Source organism: Poecilia reticulata, chromosome 22 (assembly GCF_904066995.2).
Source record: "Poecilia reticulata chromosome 22, P_reticulata-male-v2, whole genome shotgun sequence".
Lineage (NCBI taxonomy): Eukaryota > Metazoa > Chordata > Actinopteri > Cyprinodontiformes > Poeciliidae > Poecilia > Poecilia reticulata.
The window spans coordinates 4,334,934-4,354,819 of record NC_088851.1 but is presented as its reverse complement, the minus strand read 5'-3'; the positions used below and the strand labels follow the sequence as shown (position 1 = coordinate 4,354,819).

Below are 19,886 nucleotides of genomic sequence, written 5' to 3'. Positions count from 1 at the left end.
TGTGCCTCTGGTCACAAACGGGATGGGGATGTACAATAATTGGCCTCGGCGCTGCACACACCCAGGACTGGTTATGATGCAACGCGGCTTCAGCCACTTTCAAGTTAGAATTAATTATTTTCCATGTCTTTTCATTAATTCCCTCCGTATACCGTGTATTTGCAAATGCGTTATCCCCCGAAACGTTTCAAAACTATTGGAGTTATAGAGTAGGATTTCATGGATTTGCCCCCCTCCCCCAAACTGTATCCCGCATCCATACTTTCTCTTTTTGAGGAAAGTCATCAGAGCATGGGAAGCTGATCAACATCTCTCCTCTTTCAGCCTGCAGTAATTTCCTTTTTCCTGGTTCTGTGCCACTCTGGTGCCTCGTGTCCTCCCTCTACCTCTCTTTGAGCTGCAGAGAACACCCCTCCTGTTCCTCTGCTCCCTCTAATAAGCCTGAAAGAGATTCCTTGGCTGACAGCTGCTCCAGATGGCATCATCACTCTGTGGTTTCACACTCATCTGGCTCTGGATCAAGATCCACAACCAGCAAAGGTGGCTGTCCCCTTTATGCCCCTGCTGCGGTGGCCACGCATCAACATCAACACGGGCATATGGCGGGGTTACGCAACGCCGTATCCGCCAGGGTTGAGATGTTCACGACGATCGCCCAATGAGATCTCGCTTTTATTCTTGTTGGGAAGGCGAGAGGGGGTGGGGGCAATGTAGGTTTGATAATCTCTGCGTTTGAGGGCTGGTTCTTTTTCTTCTTCTTTCCTGTAGGATTGTATTAGCATGCAGAAATGCACTGCAGATGACTGACTACTGAGTTGAAGGCAGTGGTGGGAAGTAACGAAGTACAAGTACTTTGTTACTGTACTTAAGTACAGTTTTCGTGTATCTGTACTTTACTTAAGTAGATTTAATAATGGGGACTTTCTACTTTTACTCCACTACATTTTACAGTAAGTATCTGTACTTTCTACTTCACTACATTTCTACAAAAGTGTCGCGTTACTCGTTACATCCAAGTCGCGTTGCTCTTTTTTTCTGTTAAAATGTGAAGTTCAGGGTCTTAAGGTGGCGCCTTAAAATCCGAGCAATATCGTAACTTACGTGTCTGTTGTCACCCATCGCCTCCACCTTTACTCGCACGCGGAGCTCCAGACATGCGCAGTGGTTTCCTCTGAGCGAGTCTAATCATCAGTAATATAATAGCGCTGCATAAATCATAAGATATGGCGACATGTAAAATCAGCAGCGCTTCGCTTTCACAGATGGTGGGGACTTCATCCAACTTTTAGCGTCATTTGGAAGGAAAGCTTAAAGAAAGATAAGATCTGTGGACGTGATGCTAGCAAAGCTAGCTGTACTGACGTAGACACACATGTTGCATCTGCGATGAAAAAAAGTTGTCACTCATGCTCTGAATTATTGTGTGGAGGTTTTGACTGAGGTGTCGCACATATGGGACAACGCTGGTACATTCAGGAACGATCCGATTCTTCTGGACGGATCTTTACTGATTGCATTTATTTAAGCTCTACGTATTTAATAACTATTTTTTTTATGGGAAAGTGGATCTTTCAGATCAATTTGAGAAGCAATTTTGATAAGTAAAAGTTAATTTTTTTGTGTCACGTAGCGCGGGGTGCTGGTCTTGACTTGGTCTTGGGTCGGTGACCTTGACTACAACTCTGCTACTGGCTCCTTGGTTGCCTGTCCTCTCCCACCCACCTTCTTTCCATCCCCTTTCTGTTGGATTTCTTTAAAAAATAAAAGCTACTAGTAGCAAAAAAAAGTGAAGTTCATGTTATGTTAGGACAGGAGACAAGATGTTTCCGTCCCTGAAATTATGATGCATAGAATCACATATCTAAGTCTAAACTATGTTACAGAGAGTAAACATAATAAAAATATGCTTTATCTGTGGCATTGTTCATTAAAATGGCACATTTCTAATGTATTAAGAGCAACTGGCAGCTCAGAGTTCCCATGCACCACATACCGGTGAAACAGCGTTACTGCACCCATCGTCTTTAACCCCTGTTAACAAGTAAATTATTATTATTATTATTATTATTATTATTATTATTATTATTATTATTATTATTATTATTATCCCATAGACATTTAAATGCTCCTTTTTCACTTTTTTTTCACACACCAGTGGGCATCACAAGAGGTTTGTTTGACTCATAGACCGGCCCAGGTCATGTTGTGGTTCCACTGACATTTGCTCTTTGCCTGTTAGGAGATGGAACCCAAATAACAAATAAAAATGGGTGGGCGGTAAGTGGAGGGGCCAATGGTTCCCTGGCCCCTCCTGTTAAGCTGCACAAATCACTGCCAGTTCAGACTTGCAGGAATAATGCATCTAGTGCCCACAGATTAAGTTTTTTTTTCACAGCGCATGCTCACTGCGTGCTATTTTTACCCTTAGCAACAGTTGCCATGCTGCTTACAATGACGTCATCAGCATGACTTCAAATGATGTATGTGTCATGAGGCCCTTCTGAGGATGACTTTATGATGTCATAGAGTCCATGACATCACCAACTGATCAGTTAATTCTCTGATCAGTTACCACAAATCGGTTAACAAGTCAGTCAACTCGAGATTCATTTGGACGTTTTAGCTCAGCACAATAAAGATGAACGACGAAAGCCCAGAGAGAGAAATGGATGTGAAACCTAAGGTTTCTTTTTGGACGAAAGTGAAAAAGACATTGTCCAGCAAAGTTCATCCTGGTCAAAGAAGCCCAGATTACAAAAAGAGAAACTTTCTCAGTGAACTTCTGTGGGAAGTGATAGAAAAGGCTGCAGATGGACCAACTCTGCATCTTGTCCGACAAGTCTTTGAGGAACAACATAGCAAAATTTTGAAATTGCTTTTGAGAAAAACTGGAGATATAAATGTGAACGTACTCTCGGAGATTTCAGAAGAACTTGGTGAAAGGATTTTCCAGAGTCTTGCGAGAGATGCATTCCACTTTGCCAGTGGACTGCATTTAATCGCACTAGTGGAACACCCAGAAGGACACCAAGTCATCGTGGAAAATTCAAAAAGCATCTGGAGAATCCTGTTCCTAAAGAGAAAATGTTCACGTCTACCAAAAGAAAGATCCGAAAGACTTTTTTTCCAACTGAAGACTTGTACGCAGATGAAAACTGCCTGAGTGAAGATTATACTCAGGCAACCATGGACCCTGAACAATTTTTGAGGGACGCAAACAGGATGGGATTCAGACGTGGAACAGAAGATGAAAGGAGAATTATGGTTCAAAATATTCTATGGAGATTGATTTATAAGTCCAGTTACAGATCTAGCTATGGGCATTACAAAAGGAAGCACACCGAACCGGTCCAGAGAAAGCTTGCTCCAAAAATATGGAAAGAAGTCAAGGATATAGATTTTGTCTTTTATGACAAAATGGAAAAAAAAGCCTGCCGAGACATCCTGCAACTTCTGTGGGGCAATGAAGACGCAGTTAGAGAACTGCTCTTCAAAATGATTAAAAGCAACAACCCAATAGTGATTCACAAGGTTGTGGAATGCTTTAAAAGAACCCTTGCACGACCGAGAAAAATCAATCTCAAAGACACCTTTCTCCAAAAGGCATGGGACCTCATCAAAAAGGCTGCGGGTTGTGGAGACAATCCAGATGAAGAAGAGAGGCAAGAGCCCACCAAGAATGGATCAAATGTTGTGTTTAGTCCACACTTAGCTGGGCCTCTAAATTTGGTCAACTCAGAGGTTGGTACTGACTTGGAGGAGTCAGGGCCGAACTCAGAGTCAGGGCCCGCCTCAGAGTCAGATCCCGTCACCGAGTCAGGACAGACGTCTGAGACGGGACCCGTCTCAGAGTCAGGACCCATCCCCGAGTCAGGACCCGTCCCCATCTCCGAGTTAGGATCTGTCTCAGAGTCTGGACCCGCCTCAGCGTCTGGACCCGCCTCAGCGTCAGGACCTGCCTCAGAGTTAGGACCCGCCCCAGAGTCAGGACCCGCCCCAGAGTCTGGACCCGCCCCAGAGTCTGGACCCGCCTCAGAGTCTGGACCCGCCTCAGCGTCTGGACCCGCCTCAGAGTCTGGACCCGCCTCAGCGTCTGGACCCGCCTCAGAGTCTGGACCCGCCTCAGAGTCGTGGCCTGTCACCGAGTCAGGACAGAACTCTGAGACGGGACCGACCTCTGAGACAGGACCGACCTCTGAGACGGGACCGACCTCTGAGACGGGACCGACCTCTGAGACAGGACCTGCCTCTGAGATGGGACCTGCCTCTGAGATGGGACCCGTCTCCGAGTCAGGACCCGTCCCTGGACCCGTCTCCGAGTCAGGATCCGCCTCAGAGTCAGGACCCGCCTCAGCGTCAGGACAGACCTCTGAGACGGGACCTGCCTCTGAGACGGGACCGACCTCTGAGACGGGACCGACCTCTGAGACGGGACCTACCTCTGAGACGGGACCTGCCTCTGAGACGGGACCTGCCTCTGAGACGGGACCTGCCTCTGAGACGGGACCTGCCTCAGAGTCGGGACCCGTCCCCAAGTCAGGACCCGCCTCAGAGACGGGACCTGCCTCAGAGTCGGGACCTGCCACAGAGTTATGACCTGTCTCTGAGTCAGGACCTGTCTCCGACTCACGACAGACCTCTGAGTCCTCATGCCTAATCTCACCAACCTAGTGACACCTTGTCAGAAGTATCAAAACTGTTCCTCAGAAGAACTTCGCATCTTACCAGAGCGGATGATTATGGCCTTAAAGATTGCTTACAAGTTTCAACCTGAGAATACCGGAAACCATTAGTCATCTGTTGTTACAGTGAGAGAAAGACGGGTAGATTAACCCGAAGAACCAGAATTGGAGGCCGAGGGAACGATGGCCCACTAGGAGGCTAGAAGGGGTTCGAAGAAGAAGGAGAGAAGGTGGGGGCTGACGTATCGTTAGAGAGGAGGGGGAAGCGAAGGATTGAACGAAGGAGAGACATTGTGGGGGGGCTAGTGTACGATGAGAGGTACACTAGCCCCCCTCAATGTAGAGGTAGATGTGAGTGGTCAAAGAGGGTGGTGCCGGTCTAGCGTACCGTTGAGTGCTGGGGGGCGGATGGACGGCGAATTGCAAGAAGGGGGAGGAGGTTTGGCTGCAGAAGGAGGGGGCGAAGGAGAGACATTGGGGGCTAGTGTACCATGAGAGGTGCACTAGCCCCCTTCAATGTACAGGTAGATGTGAGGGGTCGTAGAGGGTGGGGCCAGTCTATCATACCATTGAGTGCTGGGGGGGCGGCCGGACGGAGAATTGCAAGAAGGGGAGGAGGTTTGGCTGCAGAAGGAGGGGGCGAAGGAGAGACATTGGGGGGCTAGTGTACCATGAGAGGTGCACTAGCCCCCCTCAATGCAGAGGTAGATGTGAGGAGTCGAAGAGGGTGGGGCCCGTCAAGCATACCATCTAGTGCTGGGAGGGAGGGGGTGGGGGGGAGGCCGGACGGCGAATTGCAAGAAGGGGGAGGAGGTCTGGCTGTAGAAGGGGGGGTGAAGGAGAGACATTGGGGGGCTAGTGTACCATGAGAGGTGCACTAGCCCCCTTCAATGTAGAGGTAGATGTGAGGGGTCAAAGAGGGTGGGGCCGGTCAAGCGTACCGTTGAGTGCTGGGTGGGGGGCGGCCGGACAGCAAATTGCAAGAAGGGGGAGGAGGTCTGGCTGTAGAAGGAGGGGGCGAAGGAGAGAATTAATCCTCCCGATCCACCTATAAATCCTATTTTATTTATATAATTAGGGCTTTTGTAAACAAATATTTTAGTAATCACGTAATCTATCGATTATTCTTACGATTAATCGAGTAATCATATAAAATAAAATTGACAAAATAAAGTTTTGGTTAATCTGGCATAACAGCAGTGTTACTATCGGATATCAATATCAGTCCAATTTTTCATTTTTGAGCTTCCCTAGCAGTTACTTTTTTGTTGTTTAGAAAACTAACCTGTAATAATAACAACTCGTTTTCTAAGTTAATCTGAGAAAAAGTCATACAAAAATCTAAAATTAATTTCAATTTAATAAAAAGAGGCAGGCTCACAAATACGCTTATTAAAAATATCTATGATTCAGCTTTTAGTTTATGTAGTCAGTCAGTAGATGAACTATCACGTTGCCCCATACATGTCAAGCTTTGAGTTTGAGAATATGGGAAATGTCACCTGAAGTGGTGGTGGGCCATAATTTAACAGTTTGTTCATGTAAAATTATTGGGGAAAAAACTGTTAAATTATGGAAAAATTCTGCTGAAATTCCATAAAAAACAAGAAAGTGTACTGGCAGAAATTACCAGGATATTTCCCTATTTTTTCATGGAAAACTTTGAAATAAAATACTGTTAAATTACGGGAAACTTCTGATGGAAATTCTGTAAAAAACACTGAAAATATCATGGCAGAGAATTAACAGGACATTTTCTGTATTTTTTTTTTTTCAGAATTTCCATCAAAATATTTTCCTTATTTTAACAGTTTTTTTTATGTCAAATTTACCAATATTTTGTTAACCCAAAACTGAAATTCTCTCTTTTTACTCTGTTTTGTGATGCATTCCCAAACTTTTTAAAAAACCTTGGACATTTCCAAATACCATTGAAGTCTGTATTCTATACCACATGTTAATTATAGTGTAAAATATATTACAGTTAATGTATTTAATATATTATTAACATAATTTTGAAACAAAATTAAATTCTAAGTCCACAGTAAATGTAGTTGTAGAACACAAAACACTTAGTTTGAAAGTATCTCATGCAAAGTGATGTAAAATGAAACCATTCTACAATCAATTTGCAGACTTTATTTTGCAATTTAAGACCATAAATTGACGTCATCTAGTCTTTATAACTAACATTTACTATTATGTATTAAGAGCTAAACATATTCTTGAGCTTGCTAATGTTTATCTTCTGTACATCACAACTAATTTATTGCATTTTACTATACAAATTTTCAATGTATAAATTAAATGTAAAGCAATCTCGACTCTAGTCTTTGAAGTCAAATAAACAGTTTTGTTAAGTTATTACTATAAGATGGAACATAAAAAAATTGCTTTTGAACATGAAAATCATAGTTGTAAACAGGATCAACATACTTCAAAATAAATGCAGAAAGTCAACCATTATTTTTATGAAATACAGGTATAAATATTTTGTTAAAAATCAAATGCTACATAAACCTAGCCGGTAACACTTTATTTGAAGGCAGGTGAATAAGACTGACATGACACCGTCATAAACATCTGTCATGGACATGAATAAGTCTTCATAAATATTTATGACTGTTGTCATAAAGCGTCATTCAGTAAATCATGACACTTTTAATACAAAGTTGACATTATTGAAAATGTCTTTGTTTTGACAACTTGACATTAATCTAGACAAAATGATTAATGATTGATTAATAGTATTCAGCAGGTTGTTTTCCAATGTATTAAAATTAAATACGATCGGGACACTTAATGATATTAGCAATTAGGTAATCCATTCAGCAAGCACTTTTACTTTTAATACTTAAGTATTTTTAAAAGCCAGTACTTTTTTACTTTTACTTAAGTACAAATGCTAATGTGGTAGTTTTACTTTTACTTGAGTACATTTGTGTCTGTGTATTTGTACTTTTACTTAAGTACATTTTTTGAGTACTTTCTCCACCACTGGTTGAAGGCAGAGGTGAGAAAACCTTAATGGTCTCATCTCCCTCTGCACGAAAACAGCCCGGAGACATGCTCTCGCAAGGCATAAAATTGGTTAAACCCAAGAGTTCAAATGCCGGACTGAGCTTTGATTACTGCAAAGTTAGGACTGTGTCAGTGTTTCTTCTCCAGATCAGGTCCCGGTGCATCACTCTGTTTTGCTCGGTCTGCACTACGTTCAGTAATGAACTCTGTGTGTTTGAAAAGGTTTCCTTCTCAACTGTGGCACTCAAAGATAGGGATGTCTTATTGATTAGTTTTTCGTTAGATGTTTGTCTCCATTTAAAGTCTGTTTTTCTCCGTCCTCAGCGGTTTAGTATTTTGACACTGTGACATAAATAAGTTGATTTTCACCCCCATTTGTTTCCATGTTCAGGGCAGTTTATGGACCAGAAACATACGCCAGATTATTGCATAACATGAAGTAGAATCTTAGCAGTTTTTGAAGGAAGTTTGGGGCAGTTTTATTTTTACAGTGTTTTTTATGTATTAGGATTTGGCGCGTTAGACCAACACAATGTAGTGCATAGTTGTGAAAGTGGAAGAAAAAAGGACTCATGGTTTTCAAAAATATTTCACAAATAAAAATGTGGAAGCTACAACGGAGGGTTAGGGCCAGACTAGTAATATCACAAGAATAAAGTGCTAACATTATGATAAAGTCATAATAGTAGAATGCAACTTTTTTTCCTCATAACTTTACGACTTTCTTCTGGTAAAAAGAAGAAAGTCGTAAAATTACGAGAAAAAAGTTGTTACTCATGTCGTCACGGAAACATAAAGTATTTTTCGTGTAGTTTCTAGAACAAATACCTTGGAATACTTGTAATAAAACCAAATTAACATACAAGTAACTTTTCAACACGCTTGTTTCAAGTCAATAATTCCTTAATATTGATGAAAAACTACTAATTATAGGTGAAATAATCTACCACTGTAACAAATATATTTTAGCTTAGGGAAATATGTCTTGTTCCACTTGCAGATTATTTCACTTATAACTTATTTCTTGCTGAAAGGTTACTGGTGAGTTAATTTTGTCTTATTTCAAGTGAACTAAAATATTTCCATAAGAAAGTAGATTAAGAATACTTTGTCAGATTTGTGTTTTGCAACTTCTCATATTATTACAACTTTTTTCTCGTATTATCATGCCTTTATAATAATAAAGGTATAATAATACCTTCATTATTATGAATTACGAGAAATTCATTCTAGTAATGAATTTCTTTTTAGCCTGGACCTTATATGTCTTTGTAGAACTCTTTCCTCTTGTACTACCATAATAAAATGTAACACAATCCAGAACCTCCAGAACGCATCTAAATAGTACATTTAATCTCCGTTTATCTAGGCAGGTGTTCTATGAAGGCCTCAGATGTTTGATAGAGGACATCAGAGAGCAAACAGAATTACGAAGTCCAAAGAACACAACAGGCAGGCCAAGGGTAAAGTTCAACAGAAGAAGCGGGGCTTGGTTATAAAACAATACTCCAAGCTTTGAGGGTCTAAAGGAGCACAATCCAATCCATGATTGTAAACAGAAAGAACATCGCACAAGTGTAAAGCTTGGCTTGGCTGTTCACTTAAATTAACAGGGCAAGCAAAGACAAGGTCAGGATTATTCATAAAAGCAGCCAAGAGGGCCACAGTAAGTGTGGAACACCTCAGGTGGCAACTATTAGCTGGGGTCAGGGGTGGCAAAAATAAATCCGTTGCTAGAAGCATTTTATAAGAAGTCCTTGTGCAGTTTGCTACAAGCCATGTTTGTATAGCAAATGGAGGTAAGCTGGGTAGAGTTGATAGGAAGACAGATGAAGCTAAAAACAGGTCAACCAGCAAGAAAACCTGTTAGAGGCGACCTGAGACTGGGGTGAAATGAGAATAAACTGGACAGACATCCTAAATGTACAGCCACAATACACTGGAATAGTCAAAGTCCAGACCTTGATCTAGTTGAGATTCAGTGCACTCGAACAAATAGGCATGGAGTTAAAGACGGTTCTACTGAGACCAAGTCCAAACCCTCCACGGCCAAAACCAAGACCAGACCTTCCAAAACCAAGACTGAGACCCAATCTTTAGATTTCGACTAATATATATCTCAGCACTCCACAAAGTTAAAAAAATGTATGGAAAACCAATAAATTTCTCAAACAAAATCTTCTTATTGTTATTAAACTAATAGACATATTAAACAAATATTAAAGTTATTAAATATAACCACACATCAAAACACAATCTCTAAATTGAATTCATCAACTTCAATTTCATACTAGCTGCAAGGTAAACAAAAAAAAAAAATAGAGTAAGAATGATTTGTCATATCAAGCAAGACTAAGATTGCCCACTCCAAAGCCAAGAGCGAGTCCAGGACTAGGAGAGACTAGGACTAGAGACTATACCAGTCTTGAGCTCTCCTCTCTCCATGCACTCTTCTTGAGCTTGAACTATTCTCCAATGGAGAATGGACAAAAACTTCTAGATGCTAGATTTCTAGATTCTCAAAGTTGGTAGAAATATACCTCAAAATACTTGCACTGAAAAGTGGGTAGCATCTAAACAGTACATTTAATCTCCATTTATCTAGGCAGTTGTTCTATGAACAACAGTTTGTGCAGTCACAAACTGCTAGTGTGCAGTTTGTGACTGCACAGTAGCTTTCTAAGGTTTTTAATTGGTGAAAAACATTGATAACCGTAATGTTCCTCCCACTTCTCAAATATATGCCCAAAGTCACAGTCACATGCCTTGTCTAACCAAAGTCTGACCCACGCCTTCATGAATCTGGATGTCTCAGATTCAGTTGCAGTGAATGTGTGTGTTTGTATTTTAGTCTTTGCTATCTTCGCCCGTTTGTTTAGGTCCTGTAAAGATTTGGTTTGGTTTCCATCCAAACCTCCACCTTAGTGACATTTCCTAAAACATTTATTTTCTTCATATAACCTGGTTCTGCATCAGATGTGAGGAACCTCTTGGAACGTACTCAAGTCAAAACCAACAGACTATTTGGCCGAGTGACTTTACTGGACAGAGAGAACTGCTGATGGAGCCAAAGCTGCTGGTCTACCCCCCCACCAACCCCGACTCCCCAGCAGAGAGAGGGATGAAGGTAATGAAAACCAGCAACAGCTAGTTCCAAGAAAATAAAACAGCCATCTGAGCCACAAAGTGGGCACTCTCTTGTCCTACTCTTTCCTGGCGCTTCTGGTGTGAGAAACTGATCTGTCCAAGTCGTTTCAATTTTAAGTTGCTACGTTCTTTTTTTTTCTCCACCTCTTCCAAACTTTCCTAACATAAATTAATGTAAAGTTTTAGTCTCAGAACTCCAGTCCACCAAACCTTTCCATTAAACTCCTGAGAGAACAGTAAACCTTTAATAAATGCTGAACCAGAAATGATATTATGTAATAGTTATGACAAAATTTCTTATTTAAAATACATTTCGTTGTCCATACTATACTGGTTTACTTGTTTTGATAGAGGATGTTGATAGAACATTAGCCTGATTATGATGTATGATTGTTTATATACATCAATAGAGTCCAACATAGCTGAATAAGCATTTCAGTTTGAAAAATCACAGCTCGCATTGCAGAAATGAAAGCAATTTTACCTTTATATTGACTATGTAGACGGGGGAGATGTGAGACCACTTACCACTCACTGATTGATATTTTGCTCAGATACCCCGAGGGCTCTAAACAGAAAAATCACTCTTTCACACTTCTTACAAAATACACACCGACTTACATAATGTTTGTGACTGCGACACCCACACAATCACTATTTCACACTCACTTGAGTCCTAAGCTCTGTTGTGCATGCACTGACCAGATGATCCATGTAAAGCATACCCACAGCAAGTCACGGCGTACATCATGAGAGCGCGTTCATGCTTGCAAATACACACATCGACACACTCCTCGGCCGGGGCTTGTTTTTTATTGGCTGGTCTTAACTGCTTTGTAGTATTTTTAGGCCTGTTATTCTGGGGCCTGTCCTGGCAGGCCACTTGTACAGTATTTAAGCCTCCCCACCAACGACTAGGGACCAGTGAGAACACACAGTGGAAACATCATCAGCCGACAGACCGGCAGGCATCTACCAGACATAAAGCATTCTGAAAAGAAAGGGTAAGTCGAGGCCTCGACAACATGTAGCAACAAAAATAATTTTTTGTGTAGTTAAGGGTTTTTATGGAGTTGCCATAATGAACGTGACATGAACTCAATCATGCTTTTTATTTATTTATTCATTTTTTTGCTAGTTGGCATTCAATTTACCCCAACATGAAGGTTGATGCACAGTTTGGGACTTTTTATTGCACTCCAAGAAATGTTGAGGTCAGGGTTAGCTGCGGTCCATTGGCCACCGCGACACCATTTAATGATCTGCAGAGGGACACTTGAGCAGGACAGACGCTAGCCAACACAGGCCTTTAGCCTGGGTCACGGCAGAAGGACGGTCACTGTGCCAATGGCTTTCCCTTTGAAATAATAAGTTGTTGTTCACCAGATGAATGTATTCCCATATGTGGCTTATTTTTATCTCACAATGAACATGTTCATCGGCTAGCAGGAAGTGTCACAAGGCTTCTTTGTGCTGGAGCTGTGACACTGACTAATGGTTCTAATCTTAGGTTTCATTTATGGTTATGAATAGACTTTATCTAATTGGAGATTCATCACTGTCTTTAATGGAATGTGCTGTAAGAATAATCTCTCCGCATGCGGCATGCATTATGAGGATTAAGAGTCTTATGTGGACGGATACCTCAGAAATGATGTTTCACATCCGTTTTGTTGCCATAAACAAAATATTTGACGCTCATGAACGGTTGTGTGTCAGTTGATTTTTGTTGTAGCTTAGCTTTGTCAGAAATAATGGAAGATTAACAATCAGGAAATCTGAAAGCTTGGCATTAAACCTAGCCTGACCATTGCCTTCTCATGGAATTCCATTCACACCACAGTCTGGGCTTTCTCCCATTCACTTGGATTATTCCTGTAGAATTTCTACTCGGCCAATCAGCAAACAGAGAGAGTAGTTGTGAACAATGACGGTGATTTTGTTGTGCTTTAAAATTGTAGTCTGTGTGTAGTTTTAGCAATGGCAGCAGAGCAAGTGAACAAAGTTGTTAAATTTATTTTGGCTACACTTCCAAATAATGATTTCATATTAACAACTGCCTCGTTCGGCTCCACAGTTCTCTCTTTGCAGTGGAAGATGGTTGTTAAACACCACAAGCAGTTTCTGGTAAGATTCATAGCGCTGAACTCATCACAGACAAGCGTTAGCGACTGGGTAAAGTTTCAAACCTGAACAGAGTCCACGCCTGCAGGAAGCAATTGTTTCTCAACAGCTGAGAGCCTAAACACTTTGTATAAAACAAATACTGTACAACAAAGAGCTGTTTTTTTTACCAGGCTACATTACACCCAATTTTCATTAATTTTACTTCTGATACTCGTTTGGGCTAGTTGACTACTAGAAAATACGAGAGATTATGGCTCCTAATCAAAATGAGTGACTTCCTGCTGGTAGGAACTATTCACTCAAGTTATATAACCATTTAAAGCTGGCTATGAACAGGTTTATAGAAAATTCAGAGAGAGAAAAAGGTTCCTCTGGCAGCATAATTTGCCACATGGTCGGCTTTGATAACACAGCAGCAGACAAGTCCAGGTTTGTCAAAAAGTTGTGCATGAAACATCCAAAGTAAAGGTACAGAGTTGAAGTACCACAGGGACCAGCACCTGCTTTAAATCCCACCTCCCTTCTCTCTTCACAGAACGCCATGCCCCCAGCGTAATGTCTGCCGAAGTTTCGTTGCACAAGTTCTCTTTTCCATTGGCCTGCTCTGTAAGCCTTTCTTCTCAAGACAAGGTGACCCAGAAGGTACCTGTACTTGTAAAGAACCTAGAAGTTCACAAACCTAAAGAGAACCAAACGTTAGGAGAGGAGAACCGCATTACAGTTGTACAAGCATTTGTGAACAATGAGGACCGAGCTTTGGAGAGCACAAAGCCTGCTGACGGGGGTGACACAGTTGCCGCCCGGCCCTGTGTCAATCCAGAAGCCTCCCAGAATGCCGTGGTTGCCAGGCAGAGCGTGGCTGAAAATCTGCGAGTGGAGGGTGAGGATCAACGTCCGGCAGCGAAGAGGCAGCTGTCCTCAGAGAGCGCAGCCAAGTCCATCACAGCTGTGAAAAAAAGTGCACTGAGGAAGGAGCCAAATGAACAGAAAGGGGGAGTAAAGGCCGCTCTGCCAGGCAAAAGAAAGCGTCGAAAGGACCTGTTCAAGAGCCCAGAGGTCTTCCTCAGGCTGGACTCCCATGTCATCAGGGCCGGAGAAGAGGTGAGGACACACCCTACTGTATCGTTACACCTGAAGAACGCCTCCCTTGTGTCCTATCCGGTTCATTATCCTTAGCAGTGCCTGGCTGTTCTCTTTCACCAGTAAATGTAAACAGTATTACCAATTTAAAACTAGCCATTCAATAATTTAGTCCAAAGCAGATCTGAGGGTAGCCTTCTTCATTCAAAATACATGATCCTCAGCTGTTTTGAAAAAAACAAAAAAAAAAAAAACCTTTTTGATGTTAGATTAGATCTGGCGCTATTGGCTCGTAGAAACTAGCTTATATGTGTGTGTGTGTGTGTGTGTGTGTGTGTGTGTGTGTGTGTGTTGTCCAGCTGAAACTAAAGCGTGTGTATGACGTGAAGACAATTGTACAAAGAGTCACACAAGGATGCAGAAACGAGCTGGAGCAACTGCGCGCCATCTGGGTGTGGCTGTGTAACAACATTGGTGAGTTTGCTGAACTGCACAACCCTAACCTGCATCAGTCTATTAAGTACCAATACTTTGTGAGCGATCCGTTCTACAAGCAGGTGTCAAATCTCTTCACAGAGTATGATGTGAGCGGGTATCTTGGCCACACAGAAAAGCTGAGCTCCCCAGAGGAGGTGATAGCTGCTGGCCGCGGGGTTTGCTGTGGCTACTCCAATCTTTGTACAGAGATGTGCAGGTAATCGCAATCACTCTTGATGCCCAAAATGTTATTTCACTGATACGAGAAAAACACATATAAAGCAGCAGCTATTTTTAAATTGACGGTGTCTGTCAAAAGTGCGGAGTGTGGAAACCTTTGACTCAATTGGTTTACTTAGTTACCTGTACTTTATACAGGAGAAGCAGCACTCAGCTACTATGCACCACAGATTTGGAACAAACTTCCAGAAAACTGTAAAACAGCTGAAACACTGGGTGCCTTTAAATCTCAACTTAAAACCCACCTGTTTAGAGTTGCTTATGGCTAAGTTAGGGTTAGAGTGCGGGTTTTGATGTCTTCCATGTTTTTATGTCTTTAATGTTTTTAATTTCTTTTCTACGTTTTAATGATGTAAAGCCCCCTGGAAAACGTCCCAGTTAAACGACGTTTAACTAAAGTTCTACAGGGTTTAGAGTCCCAGTTGACGGCGTTCAACTAAAAACCTATAGGTTGGAGTCCTTGTCAAACGGTGTTTTTGACTAAAGTCCCTGAGGGTTAGAATCCCAGTTAAACTTAACTGAAGTCCTAAAGGGGTGCAGGTTTTAATGTTTTTATCTTTTTTAAATCTCTTTCTCACTGTTTATTTAATGTCACATGATGTATTTATTTTAATTATGTAAAGCACTTTGAAATATCTTGCTGCTGAAATGTGCTATACAAATAAAATTTGATTGATTGTTTTTGAGAAACAAGTAATCTAACAAGCTACTATTTCCAAACCAATAATCTGATTAAAGTTATTTCCTTGGGCGTCGTAGGCGGCCAAAGAAACAGGCTACCTCATTTTGTTTATGGTCATCTCCATAGCAATGCATCTGAATCCAGCTGGAAGTACCACCAGCCCTGGCAGATAACGTACATTTATGAGAAAGTGGTGGTTCTACTATGAGATATGATGATAAAGGTCCTTTCTGAGTCAACTATAATGGAAATGTTCAACACTACCACCACCCACTAGCCAGGTCAACTATTGGCTACCTTGGAGACTGAATGGAGACTAGTGGATGTTAGGCAAGTCCTTAGACATCAAGAGATGTTAAAGTGTTCCTCACCTTGAGTGCTGCTGATTCTCCTAAAATCGAGAGGCATAATACTTCATTATATCCTCTGGACATGACAAATGTACACTTTTATCTCGCAGCAGAATTTATTTTGAAACAATTCTTTAGCATACAGCAAACCTAAAGGATATTAGGTCATAATGAACAAAAGACAAGTGAAAACATGCTGTGCTTGGTCTTTGTTTACAGAGAAGTGGGCATCGAGTGCCAAGAAGTGCCAGGCCACAGTAAGGGCATCGGTTACCGTCAAGGTCATAGTTTAAAGAATGTGAAGTCGGACCATCTATGGAACGCTGTGCTTCTGGGGGAGGAGTGGTTCCTCCTTGATGCCTGTTGGGGAGCTGGACAAGTAGATATGCAACATGAAAGCTTTGTCAAAAGGTGCAGAAAGGAAATGATCCTAAAATGAATCCATCATTGTTTAGCTTCAAACAGTACAAGTGCAGAGGAGTAGTCACTAACGTTTCCCAGCTTGTAGTATGTTTCTTTCTTATTGGATTTGGAGTTGAGTGCCAGACCAACATGGTGTTTGTCCTTTTTAATCAAGGTTTGATGACTTCTATTTCCTAACTGACCCAGAGGAATTCATCGATTCACACTTCCCAGATGAGGAGAAATGGCAGCTCTTGGATAAGCCCATCTCCATTGAGGAATTTGAACAAAGGGTCTTCAAGACCTCAGCCTTCTTCACCATGGGGCTCAGTCTGATAAGTCCTCTTCACCATCATATAGTCACAGGTCTACTTTTTTTTTATTTTACAGAAGAACTTTACGCTGAATGTATGAAAGTTTTTATAGTTAAAATGTACTTCTTCTGTACTCTTCCAAAACATACTCTTCCTTTGACTTCTTACTCAGATGACGGGGAAGCAACCATATCCCTTGGTTTCTCCAAGCTGACAACGTTCACCTATGAGATCACACAGCATCAAGATCTCCTCCACTGTGGAGCTTTAGAGCAGAAAGAGTCAATCAATTCCTCCTTTGGCCTTCTAACTGTCTCTGACAGGAGTATGAAGTTGCAGCTACTGCCACCTGAAAGTGACACGTACGATATCAAATTGTTTGCCAGATCTGGAAATGCTACAACTCCTCTGGTTTGGGTTTGCTCCTTCACTGTTGAGTGTCCAAACCCAAGGGCCACTGAGGACATACCAGAGAACCCTTTCCTGTCCTGGGGCCTACAGCCTTTTGCAGGATCCTTGGGTGTCATAGGCAGTTCCCAGAACAGTGAGGTTGCCGAAGTGGAAGATGGGGTCTTTGACTTAGTGTTGAAGACTTGCCAGCCTCTAATGGTGTTGTGTGAACTCGTCCACCCACAAATGGAAGGTGCTGTAGCCAGGTGCTGCCTGGCAACTCAGATTCAACCAGATAACCTCACATGTCATGTCTTGTGCCCATTTCATGGTTTCTACCGACTTTCATTGTTTGTGCGGGACTATGAGAAGACAGAAGATAAGTTCCAGAATGCTGCGAATTACCTATTGCACTGCAAAGAGAAGGTTGTTGGATTAGAAGAGTTGTTTCCTCCCAATCTGGGTTCAGCATGTGGGCCAGGAACCCGAACGGTAAAGGCAGGGCTATCAAGATTCAGCCACAACTCAGCCATTGTGAGTACCCAGCAAGGCAAGTGTAACCTCACCTTCCACAATCAGCAGGACCTTGAACTTCACTATGTTCTCAGAAAAGAGAACATAAGCTCAAATTTTCCACTTTCACGTTACGTGTTCTGCACCTACACAGACCGCAAGGTGACTGTGAGCCTCAGTCTACCCGAGGCTGGGGTGTATCGGCTAGGACTCTATGCCCGGATCACCGCCGGAGGAGATTTCAGCCCAATGTGTGATTTTGTTTTAAGGAACAACTCTCCTCAGATAAGACCTCCATTCCCCTGTGTCTACTCTGCCTGGGGGAAAGGATGCGTGCTGTTTGAGCCCCGTGTGGGCCTGCTAGAGCCGCTCTCCTGGGTCCTTTTCAGGGTTCGGGTCCCTGGAGCCCTCCGGGTAAGTGTGGTGGGAGAGAGTCGGACAGACCTAAAACTGAACAAGAGCAGAGTCTGGGAGGGGGACGTTTTTAGCGGAAACAGTCTTCAGCAACTGAAACTGGCAGCTTCTTTGGGCGACTCCAGTGAGATGTCCGTTTTGATGATGTTTGATGTAAAGCAGCTTCAGACTGAAGATGCTAATAAGGACTGACAAACCTCAGAGTCAAGAGAAACAAGTTAAAACTGTGAGCTGTAGTCTTTCAGGTTTAAGAGTCAGTTTTAGAAATAAATCTTCACAATGGAAATTATGACTCGACTTTAAAGTGTGAAAAGGTGTGTAAGCTACGTTCCAGTGAAGCTCTACGAGACAGTGACTGACTCAAGATTATTATGGAGGTTCACTTTAGATTTATACAAGATTTCTCCAACAGCTCTAGTGCTGGTCATAAAAAACTTGAAGAACCATTAGCAGTAATATTTATCTTCTAAATAACATCAACTTGTCTCATGATTTGTGTTTATGTTTTACCTTTTGTTCTTTTCCAATCTGCTTCAGTTTATTGGGAACATTTTTGTGCAGTTTGCTAGAGTCCACTGGAGTACCTCAGTCAGATTGAGGGCTGGGCTTTTATTAGACCGTTACACCAGTTTTCTTTTTTCCTTTCATGAGCCAATCAGCTGTGGATTTTCTGCTGTTCCGACTTACTGTCGTCATCAGATAACCCAATTTTAAATAAGCTTAGGCAGTTGGTCAAATAACCCCTATTGACTCAGGAAGCCTGTGATATTCAGTTCTCATGGTTGATTCAATGAGAACAAGATGCAAAGGCCCAGCTTCTTCAGAGGAAGCAAACATACAGATCTCTACTGTTGTGCTTGACTTTCAGTATGAGGTACTTCTTGTAAGATGCTTTTTTAAAATTGTTTTACTAAACATCTCCGCTTCTCTCTCATCTGTCCAATGTGCGTCTCACTGACCATGCCTTTGTTAAAAATAAAAAAATACTGAACCAGTGTAGTAGGTGATGAATGTCGTTCATCTGGCATTAACCTAACTTTTTGACTGAGTGAAAACCAGATGCATCTCATTGTCATTATCTGCCTAAATGCATATGTATTTAAAAATGGTGCTAAGTGATGTAGTCACATCAATCAAGAATGCAGTGGTGTATAGTCAGTGTGGTATGAAATGCCAAACTGCTGTTAAAAGGTATGCAATAAAAATGCATCGTGAAAATAACAGGTTTATGCAGATTTTTATTCACAGTATTCAAAGTGATGTCTATTTAGATCATTTTATTATTTTTTTAAATGCTCACCTCTAAAAAGAGGCAGTAATTGGTTTATCAATCTGTGCCACCTCAACTCTTTTCTGTGCTTCCTTAACCAGAATAAATGTTTTTGGAGTAGGTTTGACCAATAACATTTGATATTAAAATATGTGGTCTAGATCCTTTTAAAAAAAACACAAAACATTGAATGAGCCCTTTACTTTACCATCAAATTGGAAGGTATGAGTCAGAGCTCGACTTGGGAGCGACAAGCCCGAGGTGTACTAGCATATGTTCTTACAGTGCTAACACCTTATTGGAAGATCACACCTTATTCACTTAACAAGGTGTGAGATCATGTTCAGCATTAATGCATGATTTGTTGCCAGAACATTGAGTTCCCTTTTCATATTCATGTACATTTAGTAAATAAACTCTGCAGTGAGCAGATAAGACACCGTCCAAGCTGCCAGAAATAGACGAAGTGAAGCTAGGTTCAAGGCTGCTGATCCCACTCTGTCCACAGCACATCAATACACAGCAGAACACAAGTAAGCAAGTCGGTAAATAAAATTTGATAGTGCTTTTTACAGACACACAGTAGTAAAGTACTGTGCAGAAGGAGAAATAAATTAGATTAAATTAAGTTGTAACGGTAGATCACTGGTACCAAGAAGGAAAGAAACTCCAATTTTAATTTTGTACAGGGAAAATGTCAGAGATTCAGAGAATCAATGAGCAGTAGAGAAGAGAGAGGGCAGTTTTAGCTTGGCCATTTACAGCTTTGTAGTTCAG

At 41.7% G+C, this 19,886-nt stretch overlaps 1 protein-coding gene across 3 annotated transcripts; it reads left to right on the top strand.

Annotated features, from left to right (window-relative positions):
* The first annotated feature begins 11,305 nt into the window (after window positions 1-11,305).
* On the top strand, window positions 11,306-19,060 carry ky (kyphoscoliosis peptidase). 3 transcript variants are annotated; one of them, XM_017302379.2, is made up of 8 exons: window positions 11,306-11,854; window positions 12,928-12,977; window positions 13,513-14,078; window positions 14,417-14,531; window positions 14,634-14,751; window positions 16,026-16,217; window positions 16,384-16,574; window positions 16,695-19,060. In XM_017302379.2, the coding sequence occupies exons 3-8, from the start codon at window positions 13,533-13,535 to the stop codon at window positions 18,029-18,031; spliced, it is 2,499 nt and encodes an 832-aa protein (XP_017157868.2). In that variant the 5' UTR covers window positions 11,306-11,854; window positions 12,928-12,977; window positions 13,513-13,532; the 3' UTR covers window positions 18,032-19,060. The 3 variants fall into 3 exon arrangements, 2 of the variants coding, with proteins under 2 accessions (XP_017157868.2, XP_017157867.2); XR_014085733.1 differs by lacking the exon at window positions 12,928-12,977 and having other exon boundaries at window positions 11,343-11,854; window positions 16,695-18,563; window positions 18,843-19,060; XM_017302378.2 differs by lacking the exon at window positions 12,928-12,977 and having other exon boundaries at window positions 11,343-11,854.
* Window positions 19,061-19,886: the final 826 nt, after the last annotated feature.